Source organism: Phyllobates terribilis, unplaced genomic scaffold, assembly GCF_046119375.1.
Source record: "Phyllobates terribilis strain yellow unplaced genomic scaffold, ASM4611937v1 Scaffold_8__6_contigs__length_399053987, whole genome shotgun sequence".
In the NCBI taxonomy this organism is placed as follows: Eukaryota; Metazoa; Chordata; class Amphibia; order Anura; family Dendrobatidae; genus Phyllobates; species Phyllobates terribilis.
The window spans coordinates 385,142,740-385,160,889 of NW_027362768.1; the positions used below are offsets into that span (position 1 = coordinate 385,142,740).

General features: G+C 67.9%; 1 protein-coding gene across 4 annotated transcripts in view; it reads left to right on the forward strand.

Annotated features, from left to right (window-relative positions):
• DNAH1 (dynein axonemal heavy chain 1) overlaps positions 1-18,150 on the forward strand; it is a 124,072-nt gene that overhangs the window by 87,346 nt on the left and 18,576 nt on the right. For all 4 annotated transcript variants that reach the window (XM_073645106.1, XM_073645105.1, XM_073645107.1 and 1 more), the window contains 3 exons: positions 1,536-1,703; positions 1,773-1,903; positions 1,978-2,122. In XM_073645106.1, the coding sequence (XP_073501207.1) occupies positions 1,536-1,703; positions 1,773-1,903; positions 1,978-2,122 (444 nt within the window). The remainder of the gene's footprint in view (positions 1-1,535; positions 1,704-1,772; positions 1,904-1,977; positions 2,123-18,150) is intronic.

The following is an 18,150-nucleotide window of genomic DNA, read 5'->3' on the forward strand; positions in this document are numbered from 1 at the left end:
CTTTACGTTGTGCCCCTCTTCCTCCTCGCTCGGTGCTTTAGGTTGTGCCCCTCTTCCTCCTCTTCCTCCTCGCTCGGTGCTTTACGTTGTGACCCTCTTCCTCCTCTTCCTCCTCGCTCGGTGCTTTAGGTTGTGCCCCTCTTCCTCCTCGCTCGGTGCTTTAGGTTGTGCCCCTCTTCCTCCTCTTCCTCCTCGCTCGGTGCTTTAGGTTGTGCCCCTCTTCCTCCTCTTCCTCCTCGCTCGGTGCTTTACGTTGTGACCCTCTTCCTCCTCGCTCGGTGCTTTACGTTGTGCCTCTCTTCCTCCTCTTCCTCCACGCTCGGTGCTTTAGGTTGTGCCCCTCTTCCTCCTCGCTCGGTGCTTTAGGTTGTGCCCCTCTTCCTCCTCTTCCTCCTCGCTCGGTGCTTTAGGTTGTGCCCCTCTTCCTCCTCGCTCGGTGCTTTACATTGTGACCCTCTTCCTCCTCGCTCGGTGCTTTACGTTGTGCCTCTCTTCCTCCTCTTCCTCCTCGCTCGGTGCTTTACGTTGTGCCCCTCTTCCTCCTCTTCCTCCTCGCTCGGTGCTTTAGGTTGTGCCCCTCTTCCTCCTCTTCCTCCTCGCTCGGTGCTTTAGGTTGTGCCCCTCTTTCTCCTCTTCCTCCTCGCTCGGTGCTTTAGGTTGTGCCCCTCTTCCTCCTCGCTCGGTGCTTTACATTGTGACCCTCTTCCTCCTCGCTCGGTGCTTTACGTTGTGCCTCTCTTCCTCCTCTTCCTCCTCGCTCGGTGCTTTACGTTGTGCCCCTCTTCCTCCTCTTCCTCCTCGCTCGGTGCTTTAGGTTGTGCCCCTCTTCCTCCTCTTCCTCCTCGCTCGGTGCTTTAGGTTGTGCCCCTCTTTCTCCTCTTCCTCCTCGCTCGGTGCTTTACGTTGTGACCCTCTTCCTCCTCGCTCGGTGCTTTAGGTTGTGCCCCTCTTCCTCCTCTTCCTCCTCGCTCGGTGTTTTACGTTGTGACCCTCTTCCTCCTCGCTCGGTGCTTTACGTTGTGCCTCTCTTCCTCCTCTTCCTCCTCGCTCGGTGCTTTACGTTGTGCCTCTCTTCCTCCTCTTCCTCCTCGCTCGGTGCTTTAGGTTGTGCCCCTCTTCCTCCTCTTCCTCCTCGCTCGGTGCTTTACGTTGTGACCCTCTTCCTCCTCGCTCGGTGCTTTACGTTGTGCCTCTCTTCCTCCTCTTCCTCCTCGCTCGGTGCTTTACGTTGTGCCTCTCTTCCTCCTCGCTCGGTGCTTTAGGTTGTGCCCCTCTTCCTCCTCTTCCTCCTCGCTCGGTGTTTTACGTTGTGACCCTCTTCCTCCTCGCTCGGTGCTTTACGTTGTGCCTCTCTTCCTCCTCTTCCTCCTCGCTCGGTGCTTTATGTTGTGCCCCTCTTCCTCCTCTTCCTCCTCGCTCGGTGCTTTACGTTGTGCCCCTCTTCCTCCTCGCTCGGTGCTTTATGTTGTGCCTCTCTTCCTCCGCGCTCGGTGCTTTAGGTTGTGACCTTCTTCCTCCTCTTCCTCCGCGCTCAGGGCTACCTGCAGTACATCCGCTCTCTTCCTCTCAATGATCTGACGGAATTGTTTGGGCTCCATGAGAACGCGACCATCACCTTCGCGCAGAATGAAAGCTTCTCCCTCCTGGGATCTCTGGTGACGCTGCAGCCTCGGACGCAGAGTACGGGGGGCAGCCGCGACGAGGCGAGTACCACCACCATGTACAGGGCGACTCACAGGAGCGAGGGCTAACGTTACTGCTCGTCCCCGTAGATGGTGGAAGAAATCGCTGAAGGGATCCTGAAGAAGATTCCTCAGCTCATCTCAGTGCAGGACGTGATGGCCAAGTACCCGGTCCTGTACCAGGAGTCCATGAACACCGTGCTGGTACAAGAAGTCATACGGTGAGGGCCGGGCGAGCGACGAGACCCCCTGCGGAGGAGTAATGCAGATACGTCACTGGCTCCTGTCCCCTCAGGTACAACCGACTCCTCGGCGCCCTCTTCCAGACACTGAGGGATCTGCTGAAGGCCATGAAGGGCCAAGTGGTGATGTCCTCGCAGCTGGAGCTGATGGCAAACAGTCTGTATAATAACTCCGTGCCAGAACTCTGGAGAGCGAAGGTGAGGGTCCGGGTCACATCTACAGCCCCCCCCCCCCTGAGGCCGAGCATCACGTCACACGTCTGCAGCCCCCCGAGGCCGAGCATCACGTCACACGTCTACGACCCCCCCCGAGGCCGAGCATCACATCACACGTCTACAGCCCCCCCGAGGCCGAGCATCACGTCACACGTCTACAGCCCTCCCCCGAGACCGAGCATCACGTCACACGTCTGCGGCCCCCCCGAGGCCGAGCATCACGTCACACGTCTACAGCCCCCCCGAGGCCGTGCATCACGTCACACGTCTACGGCCCCCCCGAGGCCGAGCATCACGTCACACGTCTACAGCCCCCCCGAGGCCGTGCATCACGTCACACGTCTACAGCCCCCCCGAGGCCGTGCATCACGTCACACGTCTACGGCCCCCCCGAGGCCGTGCATCACGTCACACGTCTACGGCCCCCCCGAGGCCGAGCATCACGTCACACGTCTGCGACCCCCCCCAGGCCGAGCATCACGTCACACGTCTGCGACCCCCCCCCAGGCCGAGCATCACGTCACACGTCTGCGACCCCCCCCCCTGAAGCCGAGCATCACGTCACACGTCTGCAGCCCCCCCCAGGCCGAGCATCACGTCATACGTCTGCGACCCCCCCCAGGCCGAGCATCACGTCACACGTCTGCGACCCCCCCCCCCGAGGCCGAGCATCACGTCACACGTCTGCGGCCCCCCCCCAGGCCGAGCATCACGTCACACGTCTGCGACCCCCCCCTGAAGCCGAGCATCACGTCACACGTCTGCGGCCCCCCCCAGGCCGAGCATCACGTCATACGTCTGCGACCCCCCCCAGGCCGAGCATCACGTCACACGTCTGCGACCCCCCCCCCCGAGGCCGAGCATCACGTCACACGTCTGCGGCCCCCCCCCCCCGAGGCCGAGCATCACGTCACACGTCTACAGCCCCCCCCCCCCCCCCCCGAGGCCCAGCATCACGTCACACGTCTACGCCCCCCCCCCCGAGGCCGAGCATCACGTCACACGTCTACGGCCCCACCCGAGGCCGAGCATCACATCACACGTCTACGGCCCCACCGAGGCCGAGCATCACATCACACGTCTACAGCCCCCCCGAGGCCGAGCATCACATCACACGTCTACAGCCCCCCGAGGCCGAGCATCACGTCACATGTCTACGGCCCCCCCGAGGCCGAGCATCACATCACACGTCTACAGACCCCCGAGGCCGAGCATCACATCACACGTCTACAGCCCCCCCGAGGCCGAGCATCACGTCACATGTCTACAGCCCCCCCGAGGCCGAGCATCACGTCACACGTCTACAGCCCCCCCGAGGCCGAGCATCACGTCACACGTCTACAGCCCCCCCGAGGCCGAGCATCACGTCACACGTCTACAGCCCCCCGAGGCCGAGCATCACGTCACACGTCTACAGCCCCCCCCTGAAGCCGAGCATCACGTCACACGTCTGCGGCCCCCCCCAGGCCGAGCATCACGTCATACGTCTGCGACCCCCCCCAGGCCGAGCATCACGTCACACGTCTGCGACCCCCCCCCCGAGGCCGAGCATCACGTCACACGTCTGCGGCCCCCCCCAGGCCGAGCATCACGTCACACGTCTGCGACCCCCCCCTGAAGCCGAGCATCACGTCACACGTCTGCGGCCCCCCCAGGCCGAGCATCACGTCATACGTCTGCGACCCCCCCCAGGCTGAGCATCACGTCACACGTCTGCGACCCCCCCCCCCCGAGGCCGAGCATCACGTCACACGTCTGCGGCCCCCCCCCCCCCCGAGGCCGAGCATCACGTCACACGTCTACAGCCCCCCCCCCCCCCCCGAGGCCGAGCATCACGTCACACGTCTACGCCCCCCCCCCCGAGGCCGAGCATCACGTCACACGTCTACGGCCCCACCGAGGCCGAGCATCACGTCACACGTCTACAGCCCCCCCGAGGCCGAGCATCACGTCACATGTCTATGGCCCCACCGAGGCCGAGCATCACATCACACGTCTACAGCCCCCCCGAGGCCGAGCATCACGTCACATGTCTACAGCCCCCCCGAGGCCGAGCATCACGTCACACGTCTACAGCCCCCCGAGGCCGAGCATCACGTCACACGTCTACAGCCCCCCCGAGGCCGAGCATCACATCACACGTCTACAGCCCCCCCCCCCGAGGCCGAGCATCACGTCACACGTCTGCGGCCCCCCGAGGCCGAGCATCACGTCACACGTCTGCGGCCCCCCCCGAGGCCGAGCATCACGTCACACGTCTACGGCCCCCCGAGGCCGAGCATCACGTCACACGTCTACAGGCCCCCCCCCCCCCGAGGCCGAGCATCACGTCTGCGGCCCCCCCCGAAGCCGAGCATCACGTCTGCGGCCCCCCGAGCCGAGCATCTCGTCACACGTCTATGGCCCCCCCGAGGCCGAGCATCACGTCACACGTCTACAGCCCCCCCCCCCGAGGCCGAGCATCACGTCACACGTCTACAGCCCCCCCGAGGCCGAGCATCACGTCACACCTCTACGGCCCCCCCCCCGAGGCCGAGCATCACGTCACACGTCTACGGCCCCCCGAGGCCGAGCATCACGTCACACGTCTACGGCCCCCCCCCGAGGCCGAGCAACACGTCACACGTCTACGGCCCCCCCCCCCGAGGCCGAGCAACACGTCACACGTCTACGGCCCCCCCGAGGCCGAGCATCACGTCACACGTCTACAGCCCCCCCGAGGCCGAGCATCACGTCACACGTCTACAGCCCCCCCGAGGCCGAGCATCACGTCACACGTCTACAGCCCCCCCGAGGCCGAGCATCACATCACACGTCTACAGCCCCCCCCCCGAGGCCGAGCATCACGTCACACGTCTGCGGCCCCCCCGAGGCCGAGCATCACGTCACACGTCTGCGGCCCCCCCCGAGGCCGAGCATCACGTCACACGTCTACGCCCCCCCGAGGCCGAGCATCACGTCACACGTCTACAGGCCCCCCCCCCCCCGAGGCCGAGCATCACGTCTGCGGCCCCCCCCGAGGCCGAGCATCACGTCTGCGGCCCCCCCCGAGGCCGAGCATCTCGTCACACGTCTATGGCCCCCCGAGGCCGAGCATCACGTCACACGTCTACAGCCCCCCCCCCGAGGCCGAGCATCACGTCACACGTCTACAGCCCCCCCGAGGCCGAGCATCACGTCACACCTCTACGGCCCCCCCCCCGAGGCCGAGCATCACGTCACACGTCTACGGCCCCCCCCGAGGCCGAGCATCACGTCACACGTCTACGGGCCCCCCCCGAGGCCGAGCAACACGTCACACGTCTACGGCCCCCCCCCCCGAGGCCGAGCAACACGTCACACGTCTACGGCCCCCCCGAGGCCGAGCATCACGTCACACGTCTACAGCCCCCCCCGAGGCCGAGCATCACGTCACACGTCTACAGCCCCCCCGAGGCCGAGCATCATGTCACACGTCTACGGCCCCCCCCGAAGCCGAGCATCACGTCACACGTCTACAGCCCCCCCGAGGCCGAGCATCACATCACTCGTCTACAGCCCCCCCCGAGGCCGAGCATCACCTCACACGTCTGCGGCCCCCCCGAGGCCGAGCATCACGTCACACGTCTGCGGTCCCCACGAGGCCGAGCATCACGTCACACGTCTACGGCCCCCCCGAGGCCGAGCATCACGTCACACGTCTACAGGCCCCCCCCCCCGAGGCCGAGCATCACGTCTGCGGCCCCCCCCGAGGCCGAGCATCTCGTCACACGTCTATGGCCCCCCCGAGGCCGAGCATCACGTCACACGTCTACAGCCCCCCCCTGAGGCCGAGCATCACGTCACACGTCTACAGCCCCCCCGAGGCAGAGCATCACGTCACACGTCTACGGCCCCCCCGAGGCCGAGCATCACGTCACACGTCTACGGCCCCCCCCCCCCCGAGGCCGAGCATCACGTCACACGTCTACGACCCCCCCGAGGCCGAGCATCACGTCACACGTCTACGGCCCCCCCCCGAGGCCGAGCAACACGTCACACGTCTACGGCCCCCCCCCCCGAGGCCGAGCAACACGTCACACGTCTACGGCCCCCCCGAGGCCGAGCATCACGTCACACGTCTACGGCCCCCCCCCCCCCCCGAGGCCGAGCATCACGTCACACGTCTACGGCCCCCCCGAGGCCGAGCATCACGTCACACGTCTACAGCCCCCCCCGAGGCCGAGCATCACGTCACACGTCTACAGCCCCCCGAGGCCGAGCATCACGTCACACGTCTACGGCCCCCCCGAGGCCGAGCATCACGTCACACGTCTGCGGCCCCCCGAGGCCGAGCATCACGTCACACGTCTGCGGCCCCCCCGAGGCCGAGCATCACGTCACACGTCTGCGGCCCCCCCGAGGCCGAGCATCACGTCACACGTCTACGGCCCCCCCGAGGCCGAGCATCACGTCACCGTCTACGGCCCACCCGAGGCCGAGCATCACGTCACACGTCTACGGCCCCCCCGAGGCCAAGCATCATGTCACACATCTTACAGCCCCCCCGAGGCCGAGCATCACGTCACACGTCTACGGCCCCCCCCGAGGCCGAGCATCACGTCACACATCTACAGCCCCCCGAGGCCGAGCATCACGTCACACATCTACAGCCCCCCCGAGGCAGAGTATCACGTCAAACGTCTGCGGCCCCCCCGAGTCCGAGCATCACGTCACACGTCTGCGGCCCCCCCGAGGCCGAGCATCACGTCACACGTCTACAGCCCCCCCCCCCCCGAGGCCGAGCATCACGTCACACGTCTGCGGCCCCCCCCCCGAGGCTGAGCATCACGTCACACGTCTACGGCCCCCCAGAGGCTGAGCATCACGTCACACGTCTACAGCCCCCCAAGGCGAGCATCACGTCACACGTCTGAGACCCCCCCCCCCAGGCCGAGCATCACGTCACACGTCTGCGGCCCCCCCCCCCGCCGAGGCCGAGCATCACGTCACACGTCTACGGCCCCCCCGAGGCCGAGCATCACGTCACACGTCTACGGCCCCCCCGAGGCCGAGCATCACGTCACACGTCTACGACCCCCCGAGGCCGAGCATCACGTCACACGTCTACGGCCCCCCCGAGGCCGAGCATCACGTCACACGTCTACGGCCCCCCCGAGGCCGAGCATCACGTCACACGTCTACAGCCCCCCCCTGAGGCCGAGCATCACGTCACACGTCTACAGCCCCCCCGAGGCCGAGCATCACGTCACACGTCTACGTCCCCCCCGAGGCCGAGCATCACGTCACACGTCTACGGCCCCCCCCCCCCGAGGCCGAGCATCACGTCACACGTCTACGTCCCCCCCGAGGCCGAGCATCACGTCACACGTCTACGGCCCCCCCCCCGAGGCCGAGCAACACGTCACACGTCTACGGCCCCCCCGAGGCCGAGCATCACGTCACACGTCTACAGCCCCCCCGAGGCCGAGCATCACGTCACACGTCTACAGCCCCCCCGAGGCCGAGCATCACGTCACACGTCTACGGCCCCCCCGAGGCCGAGCATCACGTCACACGTCTGCGGCCCCCCCGAGGCCGAGCATCACGTCACACGTCTGCGGCCACCCCGAGGCCGGGCATCACGTCACACGTCTGCGGCCCCCCCGAGGCCGAGCATCACGTCACACGTCTACGGCCCCCCCGAGGCCGAGCATCACGTCACACGTCTACGGCCCCCCCGAGGCCGAGCATCACGTCACACGTCTACGGCCCCCCCGAGTCCGAGCATCATGTCACACATCTTACAGCCCCCCCGAGGCCGAGCATCACGTCACACGTCTACGGCCCCCCCCGAGGCCGAGCATCACGTCACACATCTACAGCCCCCCCGAGGCCGAGCATCATGTCACACATCTACAGCCCCCCCGAGTATCACGTCACACGTCTGCGGCCCCCCCGAGTCCGAGCATCACGTCACACGTCTGCGGCCCCCCCGAGGCCGAGCATCACGTCACACGTCTACAGCCCCCCCCCCCCCCGAGGTCGAGCATCACGTCACACGTCTGCGGCCCCCCCGAGGCCGAGCATCACGTCACACGTCTACGGCCCCCCCGAGGCCGAGCATCACGTCACACGTCTACGGCCCCCCCGAGGCCGAGCATCACGTCACACGTCTACGGCCCCCCCGAGGCCGAGCATCACGTCACACGTCTGCGGCCCCCCCCCCCCGAGGCCGAGCATCACGTCACACGTCTACGGCCCCCCCGAGGCCGAGCATCACGTCACACGTCTACGGCCCCCCTGAGGCCGAGCATCACATCACACGTCTGCGGCCCCCCCCCCCCCGAGGCCGAGCATCACGTCTACGGCCCCCCCGAGGCTGAGCATCACGTCACACGTCTACGGCCCCCCCCCTAGGCCGAGCATCACGTCACACGTCTGCAGCCCCCCCGAGGCAGAGCATCACGTCACACGTCTACAGTCCCCCCGAGGCCGAGCATCACGTCACACGTCTACAGCCCCCCCCCCGAGGCCGAGCATCACGTCACACGTCTGCGGCCCCCCCCAAGGCTGAGCATCACGTCACACGTCTACAGCCCCCCCGAGGCTGAGCATCACGTCACACGTCTGCGGTCCCCCCCGAGACCGAGCATCACGTCACACGTCTGCGACACCCCCCCCCCCAGGCCGAGCATCACGTCACACGTCTACAGCCCCCCCGAGGCTGAGCATCACGTCACACGTCTGCGACCCCCCCCCCCCCAGGCCGAGCATCACGTCACACGTCTACAGCCCCCACCGAGGCAGAGCATCACGTCACACGTCTACAGCCCCCCCGAGGCTGAGCATCACGTCACACGTCTGCGACCCCCCCCCCCCCAGGCTGAGCATCACGTCACACGTCTGCGGCCCCACCCGAGGCTGAGCATCACGTCACACGTCTACAGCCCCCCCGAGGCCGAGTATCACGTCACACGTCTGTGACCCCCCCCAGGCCGAGCATCACGTCACACGTCTGCGCACCCCCCCCCCCCGAGGCCGAGCATCACGTCACACGTCTACGGCCCCCCCGAGGCCGAGCATCACGTCACACGTCTACAGCCCCCCCGAGGCTGAGCATCACGTCACACGTCTGTGACCCCCCCCAGGCCGAGCATCACGTCACACGTCTGCGACCCCCCCCCCCCCCCCCAGGCCGAGCATCACATCACACGTCTACGGCCCCCCCCGAGGCCGAGCATCACGTCACACGTCTGCGGCCCCCCCGAGGCTGAGCATCACGTCACACGTCTACAGCCCCCCCGAGGCCGAGCATCACGTCACACGTCTACGGCCCCCCCGAGGCCGAACATCACGTCACACGTCTGCGCCCCCCCCCCCCCGAGGCCGAGCATCACGTCACACGTCTGCGCCCCCCCCGAGCATCACGTCTACAGCCCCCCTTCCCGAGGCCGAGCATCACGTCACACGTCTACAGCCCCCCCGGTGCCGAGCATCACGTCACACGTCTACAGCCTCCCCGAGGCCGAGCATCACGTCACACATCTACAGCCCCCCCGAAGCCGAGCATCACGTCACATGTCTACAGCCCCCCCCCCCCCCCCGAGGCCGAGCATCACGTCACACGTCTACAGCCCCCCCCCCCCCGAGACCGAGCATCACGTCTGCGACCCCCCTCCAGGCTGAGCATCACATCACACGTCTACAGCTCCCCCGAGGCCGAGCATCACGTCACACGTCTGCGGCCCCCCCGAGGCCGAGCATCACGTCACACGTCTACAGCCCCCCCGAGGCCGAGCATCACGTCACACGTCTACGGCCCCCCCGAGGCCGAGCATCACGTCACACGTCTGCGGCCCCCCCGAGGCCGAGCATCACGTCACACGTCTGCGGCCCCCCCGAGGCCGGGCATCACGTCACACGACTGCGGCCCCCCCGAGGCCGAGCATCACGTCACACGTCTACGGCCCCCCCGAGGCCGAGCATCACGTCACACGTCTACGGCCCCCCCGAGGCCGAGCATCACGTCACACGTCTACGGCCCCCCCGAGTCCGAGCATCATGTCACACATCTTACAGCCCCCCCGAGGCCGAGCATCACGTCACACGTCTACGGCCCCCCCCGAGGCCGAGCATCACGTCACACATCTACAGCCCCCCCGAGGCCGAGCATCATGTCACACATCTACAGCCCCCCCGAGTATCACGTCACACGTCTGCGGCCCCCCCGAGTCCGAGCATCACGTCACACGTCTGCGGCCCCCCCGAGGCCGAGCATCACGTCACACGTCTACAGCCCCCCCCCCCCCCCGAGGTCGAGCATCACGTCACACGTCTGCGGCCCCCCCCCGAGGCTGAGCATCACGTCACACGTCTACGGCCCCCCCGAGGCCGAGCATCACGTCACACGTCTACGGCCCCCCCGAGGCCGAGCATCACGTCACACGTCTACGGCCCCCCCGAGGCCGAGCATCACGTCACACGTCTACGGCCCCCCCGAGGCCGAGCATCACGTCACACGTCTGCGGCCCCCCCCCCCCGAGGCCGAGCATCACGTCACACGTCTACGGCCCCCCCGAGGCCGAGCATCACGTCACACGTCTACGGCCCCCCCGAGGCCGAGCATCACGTCACACGTCTACGGCCCCCCTGAGGCCGAGCATCACATCACACGTCTGCGGCCCCCCCCCCCCCCCGAGGCCGAGCATCACGTCTACGGCCCCCCCGAGGCTGAGCATCACGTCACACGTCTACGGCCCCCCCCCTAGGCCGAGCATCACGTCACACGTCTGCAGCCCCCCCGAGGCAGAGCATCACGTCACACGTCTACAGTCCCCCCGAGGCCGAGCATCACGTCACACGTCTACAGCCCCCCCCCCGAGGCCGAGCATCACGTCACACGTCTGCGGCCCCCCCCAAGGCTGAGCATCACGTCACACGTCTACAGCCCCCCCGAGGCTGAGCATCACGTCACACGTCTGCGGTCCCCCCCGAGACCGAGCATCACGTCACACGTCTGCGACCCCCCCCCCCAGGCCGAGCATCACGTCACACGTCTACAGCCCCCCCGAGGCTGAGCATCACGTCACACGTCTGCGACCCCCCCCCCCCCCCAGGCCGAGCATCACGTCACACGTCTACAGCCCCCACCGAGGCAGAGCATCACGTCACACGTCTACAGCCCCCCCGAGGCTGAGCATCACGTCACACGTCTGCGACCCCCCCCCCCCAGGCTGAGCATCACGTCACACGTCTGCGACCCCCCCCCCCCCGAGGCTGAGCATCACGTCACACGTCTACAGCCCCCCCGAGGCCGAGTATCACGTCACACGTCTGTGACCCCCCCCAGGCCGAGCATCACGTCACACGTCTGCGCACCCCCCCCCCCCCCCCGAGGCCGAGCATCACGTCACACGTCTACGGCCCCCCCGAGGCCGAGCATCACGTCACACGTCTACAGCCCCCCCGAGGCTGAGCATCACGTCACACGTCTGTGACCCCCCCCAGGCCGAGCATCACGTCACACGTCTGCGACCCCCCCCCCCCCCCAGGCCGAGCATCACGTCACACGTCTGCGCCCCCCCCCGAGGCCGAGCATCACGTCACACGTCTGCGGCCCCCCCCGAGGCTGAGCATCACGTCACACGTCTACAGCCCCCCCGAGGCCGAGCATCACGTCACACGTCTACGGCCCCCCCGAGGCCGAACATCACGTCACACGTCTGCGCCCCCCCCGAGGCCGAGCATCACGTCACACGTCTGCGCCCCCCCCGAGCATCACGTCTACAGCCCCCCTTCCCGAGGCCGAGCATCACGTCACACGTCTACAGCCCCCCCGGTGCCGAGCATCACGTCACACGTCTACAGCCTCCCCGAGGCCGAGCATCACGTCACACATCTACAGCCCCCCCGAAGCCGAGCATCACGTCACATGTCTACAGCCCCCCCCCCCCCCCGAGGCCGAGCATCACGTCACACGTCTACAGCCCCCCCCCCCCCCCCGAGACCGAGCATCACGTCTGCGACCCCCCTCCAGGCTGAGCATCACATCACACGTCTACAGCTCCCCCGAGGCCGAGCATCACGTCACACGTCTGCGGCCCCCCCGAGGCCGAGCATCACGTCACACGTCTACGGTCCCCCCGAGGCCGAGCATCACGTCACACGTCTACGGCCCCCCCCGAGGCCGAGCATCACGTCACACGTCTACGGCCCCCCCCCGAGGCCGAGCATCACATCACACGTCTACAGCCCCCCCCGAGGCCGAGCATCACGTCACACGTCTGCGGCCCCCCCGAGGCCGAGCATCACGTCACACGTCTACAGCCCTCCCCCCCCCCCGAGGCCGAGCATCACGTCACACGTCTACAGCCCCCCCCCCCCCCCCGAGGCCGAGCATCACGTCACATGTCTACAGCCCCCCCGAGACCGAGCATCACGTCACACGTCTACAGCCCCCCCGAGGCCGAGCATTAAGTCACTCGTCTACAGCCCCCCCGAGGCCGAGCATCACGTCACTCGTCTACGGCCCCCCCGAGGCCGAGCACTACATCACACGTCTACAGCCCCCCCGAGGCCGAGCATCACGTCACACGTCTACGGCCCCCCCCGAGGCCGAGTATCACGTCACACGTCTACGGCCCCCCCCGAGGCCGAGCATCACGTCACACGTCTGCGCCCCCCCCGAGGCCGAGCATCACGTCACACGTCTACAGCCCCCCCCCCCCGAGCATCACGTCACACGTCTACAGCCCCCCCCCCCCCCGAGGCCGAGCATCACATCACACGTCTACAGCCCCCCCGAGGCCGAGCATCACGTCACACATCTACAGCCCCCCCGAGGCCGAGCATCACGTCACACATCTACAGCCCACCCGAGGCCGAGCATCACGTCACACGTCTACGGCGCCCCCGAGGCCGAGCATCATGTCACACATCTTACAGCCCACCCGAGGCCGAGCTTCACGTCACACATCTACAGCCCCCCCGAGGCCGAGCATCATGTCACACATCTACAGCCCCCCCGAGGCCGAGTATCACGTCACACATCTGCGGCCCCCCCGAGTCCGAGCATCACGTCACACGTCTGCAGCCCCCCCGAGGCCGAGCATCACGTCACACGTCTACAGCCCCCCCCCCCCGAGGCCGAGCATCACGTCACACGTCTGCGCCCCCCCCCCCCGAGGCTGAGCATCACGTCACACGTCTACGGCCCCCCCGAGGCTGAGCATCACGTCACACGTCTACAGCCCCCCAAGCCGAACATCACGTCACACGTCTGAGACCCCCCCCCAGGCCGAGCATCACGTCACACGTCTGCGGCCCCCCCCCCCCCCGAGGCCGAGCATCACGTCACACGTCTACGGCCCCCCCGAGGCCGAGCATCACGTCACACGTCTACGGCCCCCCCGAGGCCGAGCATCACGTCACACGTCTACGGCCCCCCCGAGGCCGAGCATCACGTCACACATCTACGGCCCCCCCGAGGCCGAGCATCACGTCACACGTCTACGGTCCCCCCCCGAGGCCGAGCATCACGTCACACATCTACAGCCCCCCCGAGGCCGAGCATCACGTCACACGTCTGCGGCCCCCCCCCGAGGCCGAGCATCACGTCACACGTCTACGGCCCCCCCGAGGCTGAGCATCATGTCACACGTCTACGGCCCCCCCCGAGGCCGAGCATCACGTCACACGTCTGCAGCCCCCCCGAGGCAGAGCATCACGTCACACGTCTACAGCCCCCCCCCCCGAGGCCGAGCATCACGTCACACGTCTGCAGCCCCCCCCAAGGCTGAGCATCACGTCACACGTCTACAGCCCCCCCGAGGCCGAGCATCACGTCACACGTCTGTGACCCCCCCCAGGCCGAGCATCACGTCACACGTCTGCGGCCCCCCCCCCCCCCGAGGCTGAGCATCACGTCACACGTCTGCGGTCCCCCCTGAGACCGAGCATCACGTCACACGTCTGCGACCCCCCCCCAGGCCGAGCATCACGTCACACGTCTACAGCCCCCCCCGAGGCCGAGCATCACGTCACACGTCTACAGCCCCCCCGAGGCTGAGCATCACGTCACACGTCTGCGACCCCCCCCCCCCAGGCCGAGCATCACGTCACACGTCTGCGGCCCCACCCGAGGCTGAGCATCGCGTCACACGTCTGTGACCCCCCCCAGGCCGAGCATCACGTCACACGTCTACGGCCCCCCCGAGGCCGAGCATCACGTCACACGTCTGCGCCCCCCCCCCCCCGAGGCCGAGCATCACGTCACACGTCTACGGCCCCCCCGAGGCCGAGCATCACGTCACACGTCTACAGCCCCCCCGAGGCTGAGCATCACGTCACACGTCTGCGACCCCCCCCCCCAGGCCGAGCATCACGTCACACGTCTACAGCCCCCCCCGAGGCCGAGCATCACGTCACACGTCTGCGGCCCCCCCCCGAGGCTGAGCATCACGTCACACGTCTACAGCCCCCCCGAGGCCGAGCAACACGTCACACGTCTACGTCCCCCCCGAGGCCGAGCATCACGTCACACGTCTGCGCCCCCCCCCCCCCCCGAGGCCGAGCATCACGTCACACGTCTGCGCCCCCCCCCCCCCCCCGAGCATCACGTCACACGTCTACAGCCCCCCCACCCCCCGAGGCCGAGCATCACGTCACACGTCTACAGCCCCCCCGAGGCCGAGCATCATGTCACACGTCTACGGCCCCCCCTGAGGCCGAGCATCACGTCACACGTCTACGGCCCCCCCCGAGGCCGAGCATCACATCACACGTCTACAGCCCCCCCCGAGGCCGAGCATCACGTCACACGTCTGCGGCCCCCCCGAGGCCGAGCATCACGTCACACGTCTACAGCCCCCCCCCCCCGAGGCCGAGCATCACGTCACACGTCTACAGCCCCCCCCCCCCGAGGCCGAGCATCACGTCACATGTCTACAGCCCCCCCGAGACCGAGCATCACGTCACACGTCTACAGCCCCCCCGAGACCGAGCATCACGTCACACGTCTACAGCCCCCCCCGAGGCCGAGCATCACGTCACTCGTCTACAGCCCCCCCCGAGGCCGAGCATCACGTCACTCGTCTACGGCCCCCCCGAGGCCGAACACTACATCACACGTCTACAGCCCCCCCGAGGCCGAGCATCACGTCACACGTCTACGGCCCCCCCCGAGGCCGAGTATCACGTCACACGTCTACAGCCCCCCCCCCCCGAGCATCACGTCACACGTCTACAGCCCCCCCGAGGCCGAGCATCACGTCACACATCTACGGCCCCCCGAGGCCGAGCATCACGTCACACGTCTACGGCCCCCCCGAGGCCGAGGATCACGTCACACGTCTGCGGCCCCCCCGAGGCCGAGCATCACGTCACACGTCTACAGCCCCCCCGAGGCCGAGCATCACGTCACACGTCTGCAGCCCCCCCCCGAGGCCGAGCATCACGTCACACGTCTACAGCCCCCCCGAGGCCAAGCATCACGTCACACGTCTACAGCCCCCCCGAGGCCGAGCATCACGTCACACGTCTACAGCCCCCCCCCCCAGGCCGAGCATCACGTCACACGTCTACAGCCCCCCCGAAGCCGAGTATCACGTCACACATCTATTGCCCCCCCGAGGCCGAGCATCACGTCACACGTCTACGGTCCCCCCGAGGCCGAGCATCACGTCACACATCTATTGCCCCCCCGAGGCCGAGCATCACGTCACACGTCTACGGCCCCCCCCCGAGGCCGAGCATCACGTCACACGTCTACGGCCCCCCCCCCCCCGAGGCCGAGCATCACATCACACGTCTACAGCCCCCCCCGAGGCCGAGCATCACGTCACACGTCTGCGGCCCCCCCGAGGCCGAGCATCACGTCACACGTCTACAGCCCCCCCCCCCCCGAGGCCGAGCATCACGTCACACGTCTACAGCCCCCCCCCCCCCCCCGAGGCCGAGCATCACGTCACATGTCTACAGCCCCCCCGAGGCCGAGCATCACGTCACACGTCTACAGCCCCCCCGAGGCCGAGCATCACGTCACTCGTCTACAGCCCCCCCGAGGCCGAGCATCACGTCACACGTCTACGGCCCCCCCCGAGGCCGAGTATCACGTCACACGTCTACGGCCCCCCCGAGGCCGAGCATCACGTCACACGTCTGCGCCCCCCCCGAGGCCGAGCATCACGTCACACGTCTACAGCCCCCCCCCCCGAGCATCACGTCACACGTCTACAGCCCCCCCCCCCCCGAGGCCGAGCATCACGTCACACGTCTACTGCCCCCCCCCGAGGCCGAGCATCACGTCACACGTCTGCGGCCCTCTCCGAGGCCGAGCATCACGTCACACGTCTGCGACCCCCCCCCCCAGGCCGAGCATCACGTCACACGTCTACAGCCCCCCCCCCCCGAGGCTGAGCATCACGTCACACGTCTACAGCCCCCCCCCCCACGAGGCCGAGCATCACGTCACACGTCTGCAGCCCCCCCCCGAGGCCGAGCATCACTTCACACGTCTGCGACCCCCCCCCCCCAGGCCGAGCATCACGTCACACATCTACAGCCCCCCCGAGGCCGAGCATCACGTCACACGTCTACGGCCCCCCCCCGAGGCCGAGCATCACGTCACACGTCTACGGCCCCCCCCCCGAGGCCGAGCATCACATCACACGTCTACAGCCCCCCCTGAGGCCGAGCATCACGTCACACGTCTGCGGCCCCCCCGAGGCCGAGCATCACGTCACACGTCTACAACCCCCCTCCCCCGAGGCCGAGCATCACGTCACACGTCTACAGCCCCCCCGAGGCCGAGCATCACGTCACTCGTCTACGGCCCCCCCGAGGCCGAGCATCACATCACACGTCTACAGCCCCCCCGAGGCCGAGCATCACGTCACAAGTCTACGGCCCCCCCCGAGGCCGAGTATCACGTCACACGTCTACGGCCCCCCCCCCGAGGCCGAGCATCACGTGACACGTCTGCGCCCCCCCCGAGGCCGAGCATCACGTCACACGTCTACAGCCCCCCCCCCCCCCCGAGGCCGAGCATCACGTCACACGTCTACGGCCCCCCGAGGCCGAGCATCACGTCACACGTCTACGGCCCCCCCGAGGCCGAGGATCACGTCACACGTCTGCGGCCCCCCCGAGGCCGAGCATCACGTCACACGTCTACAGCCCCCCCGAGGCCGAGCATCACGTCACACGTCTGCAGCCCCCCCCCGAGGCCGAGCATCACGTCACACGTCTACAGCCCCCCCGAGGCCGAGCATCACGTCAAACGTCTACAGCCCCCCCGAGGCCGAGCATCACGTCACACGTCTGCAGCCCCCCCCAGGCCGAGCATCACGTCACACGTCTACAGCCCCCCCGAGGCCGAGCATCACGTCACACTTCTACAGCCCCCCCGAGGCCGAGCATCACGTCACACTTCTACAGCCCCCCCGAGGCCGAGCATCACGTCACACGTATACGGTCCCCCCGAGGCCAAGCATCACGTCACACGTCTACGGCCCCCCCCCCCGAGGCCGAGCATCACATCACAAGTCTACAGCCCCCCCCGAGGCCGAGCATCACGTCACACGTCTACAGCCCCCCCCCCCCCCCGAGGCCGAGCATCACGTCACACGTCTACAGCCCCCCCCCCCGAGGCCGAGCATCACGTCACATGTCTACAGCCCCCCCGAGACCGAGCATCACGTCACACGTCTACAGCCCCCCCGAGGCCGAGCATCACGTCACTCGTCTACAGCCCCCCCGAGGCCGAGCATCACGTCACTCGACTACGGCCCCCCCGAGACCGAGCATCACGTCACACATCTACAGCCCCCCCGAGGCCGAGCATCACGTCAAACGTCTACAGCCCCCCCCCCCCCGAGGCCGAGCATCACGTCACACGTCTACAGCCCCCCCCCCCCCGAGGCCGAGCATCACGTCACACGTCTGCGGCCCCCCCGAGGCTGAGCATCACGTCACACGTCTGCGGCCCCCCCGAGGCTGAGCATCACATCACACGTCTACAGCTCCCCCGAGGCCGAGCATCACGTCACACG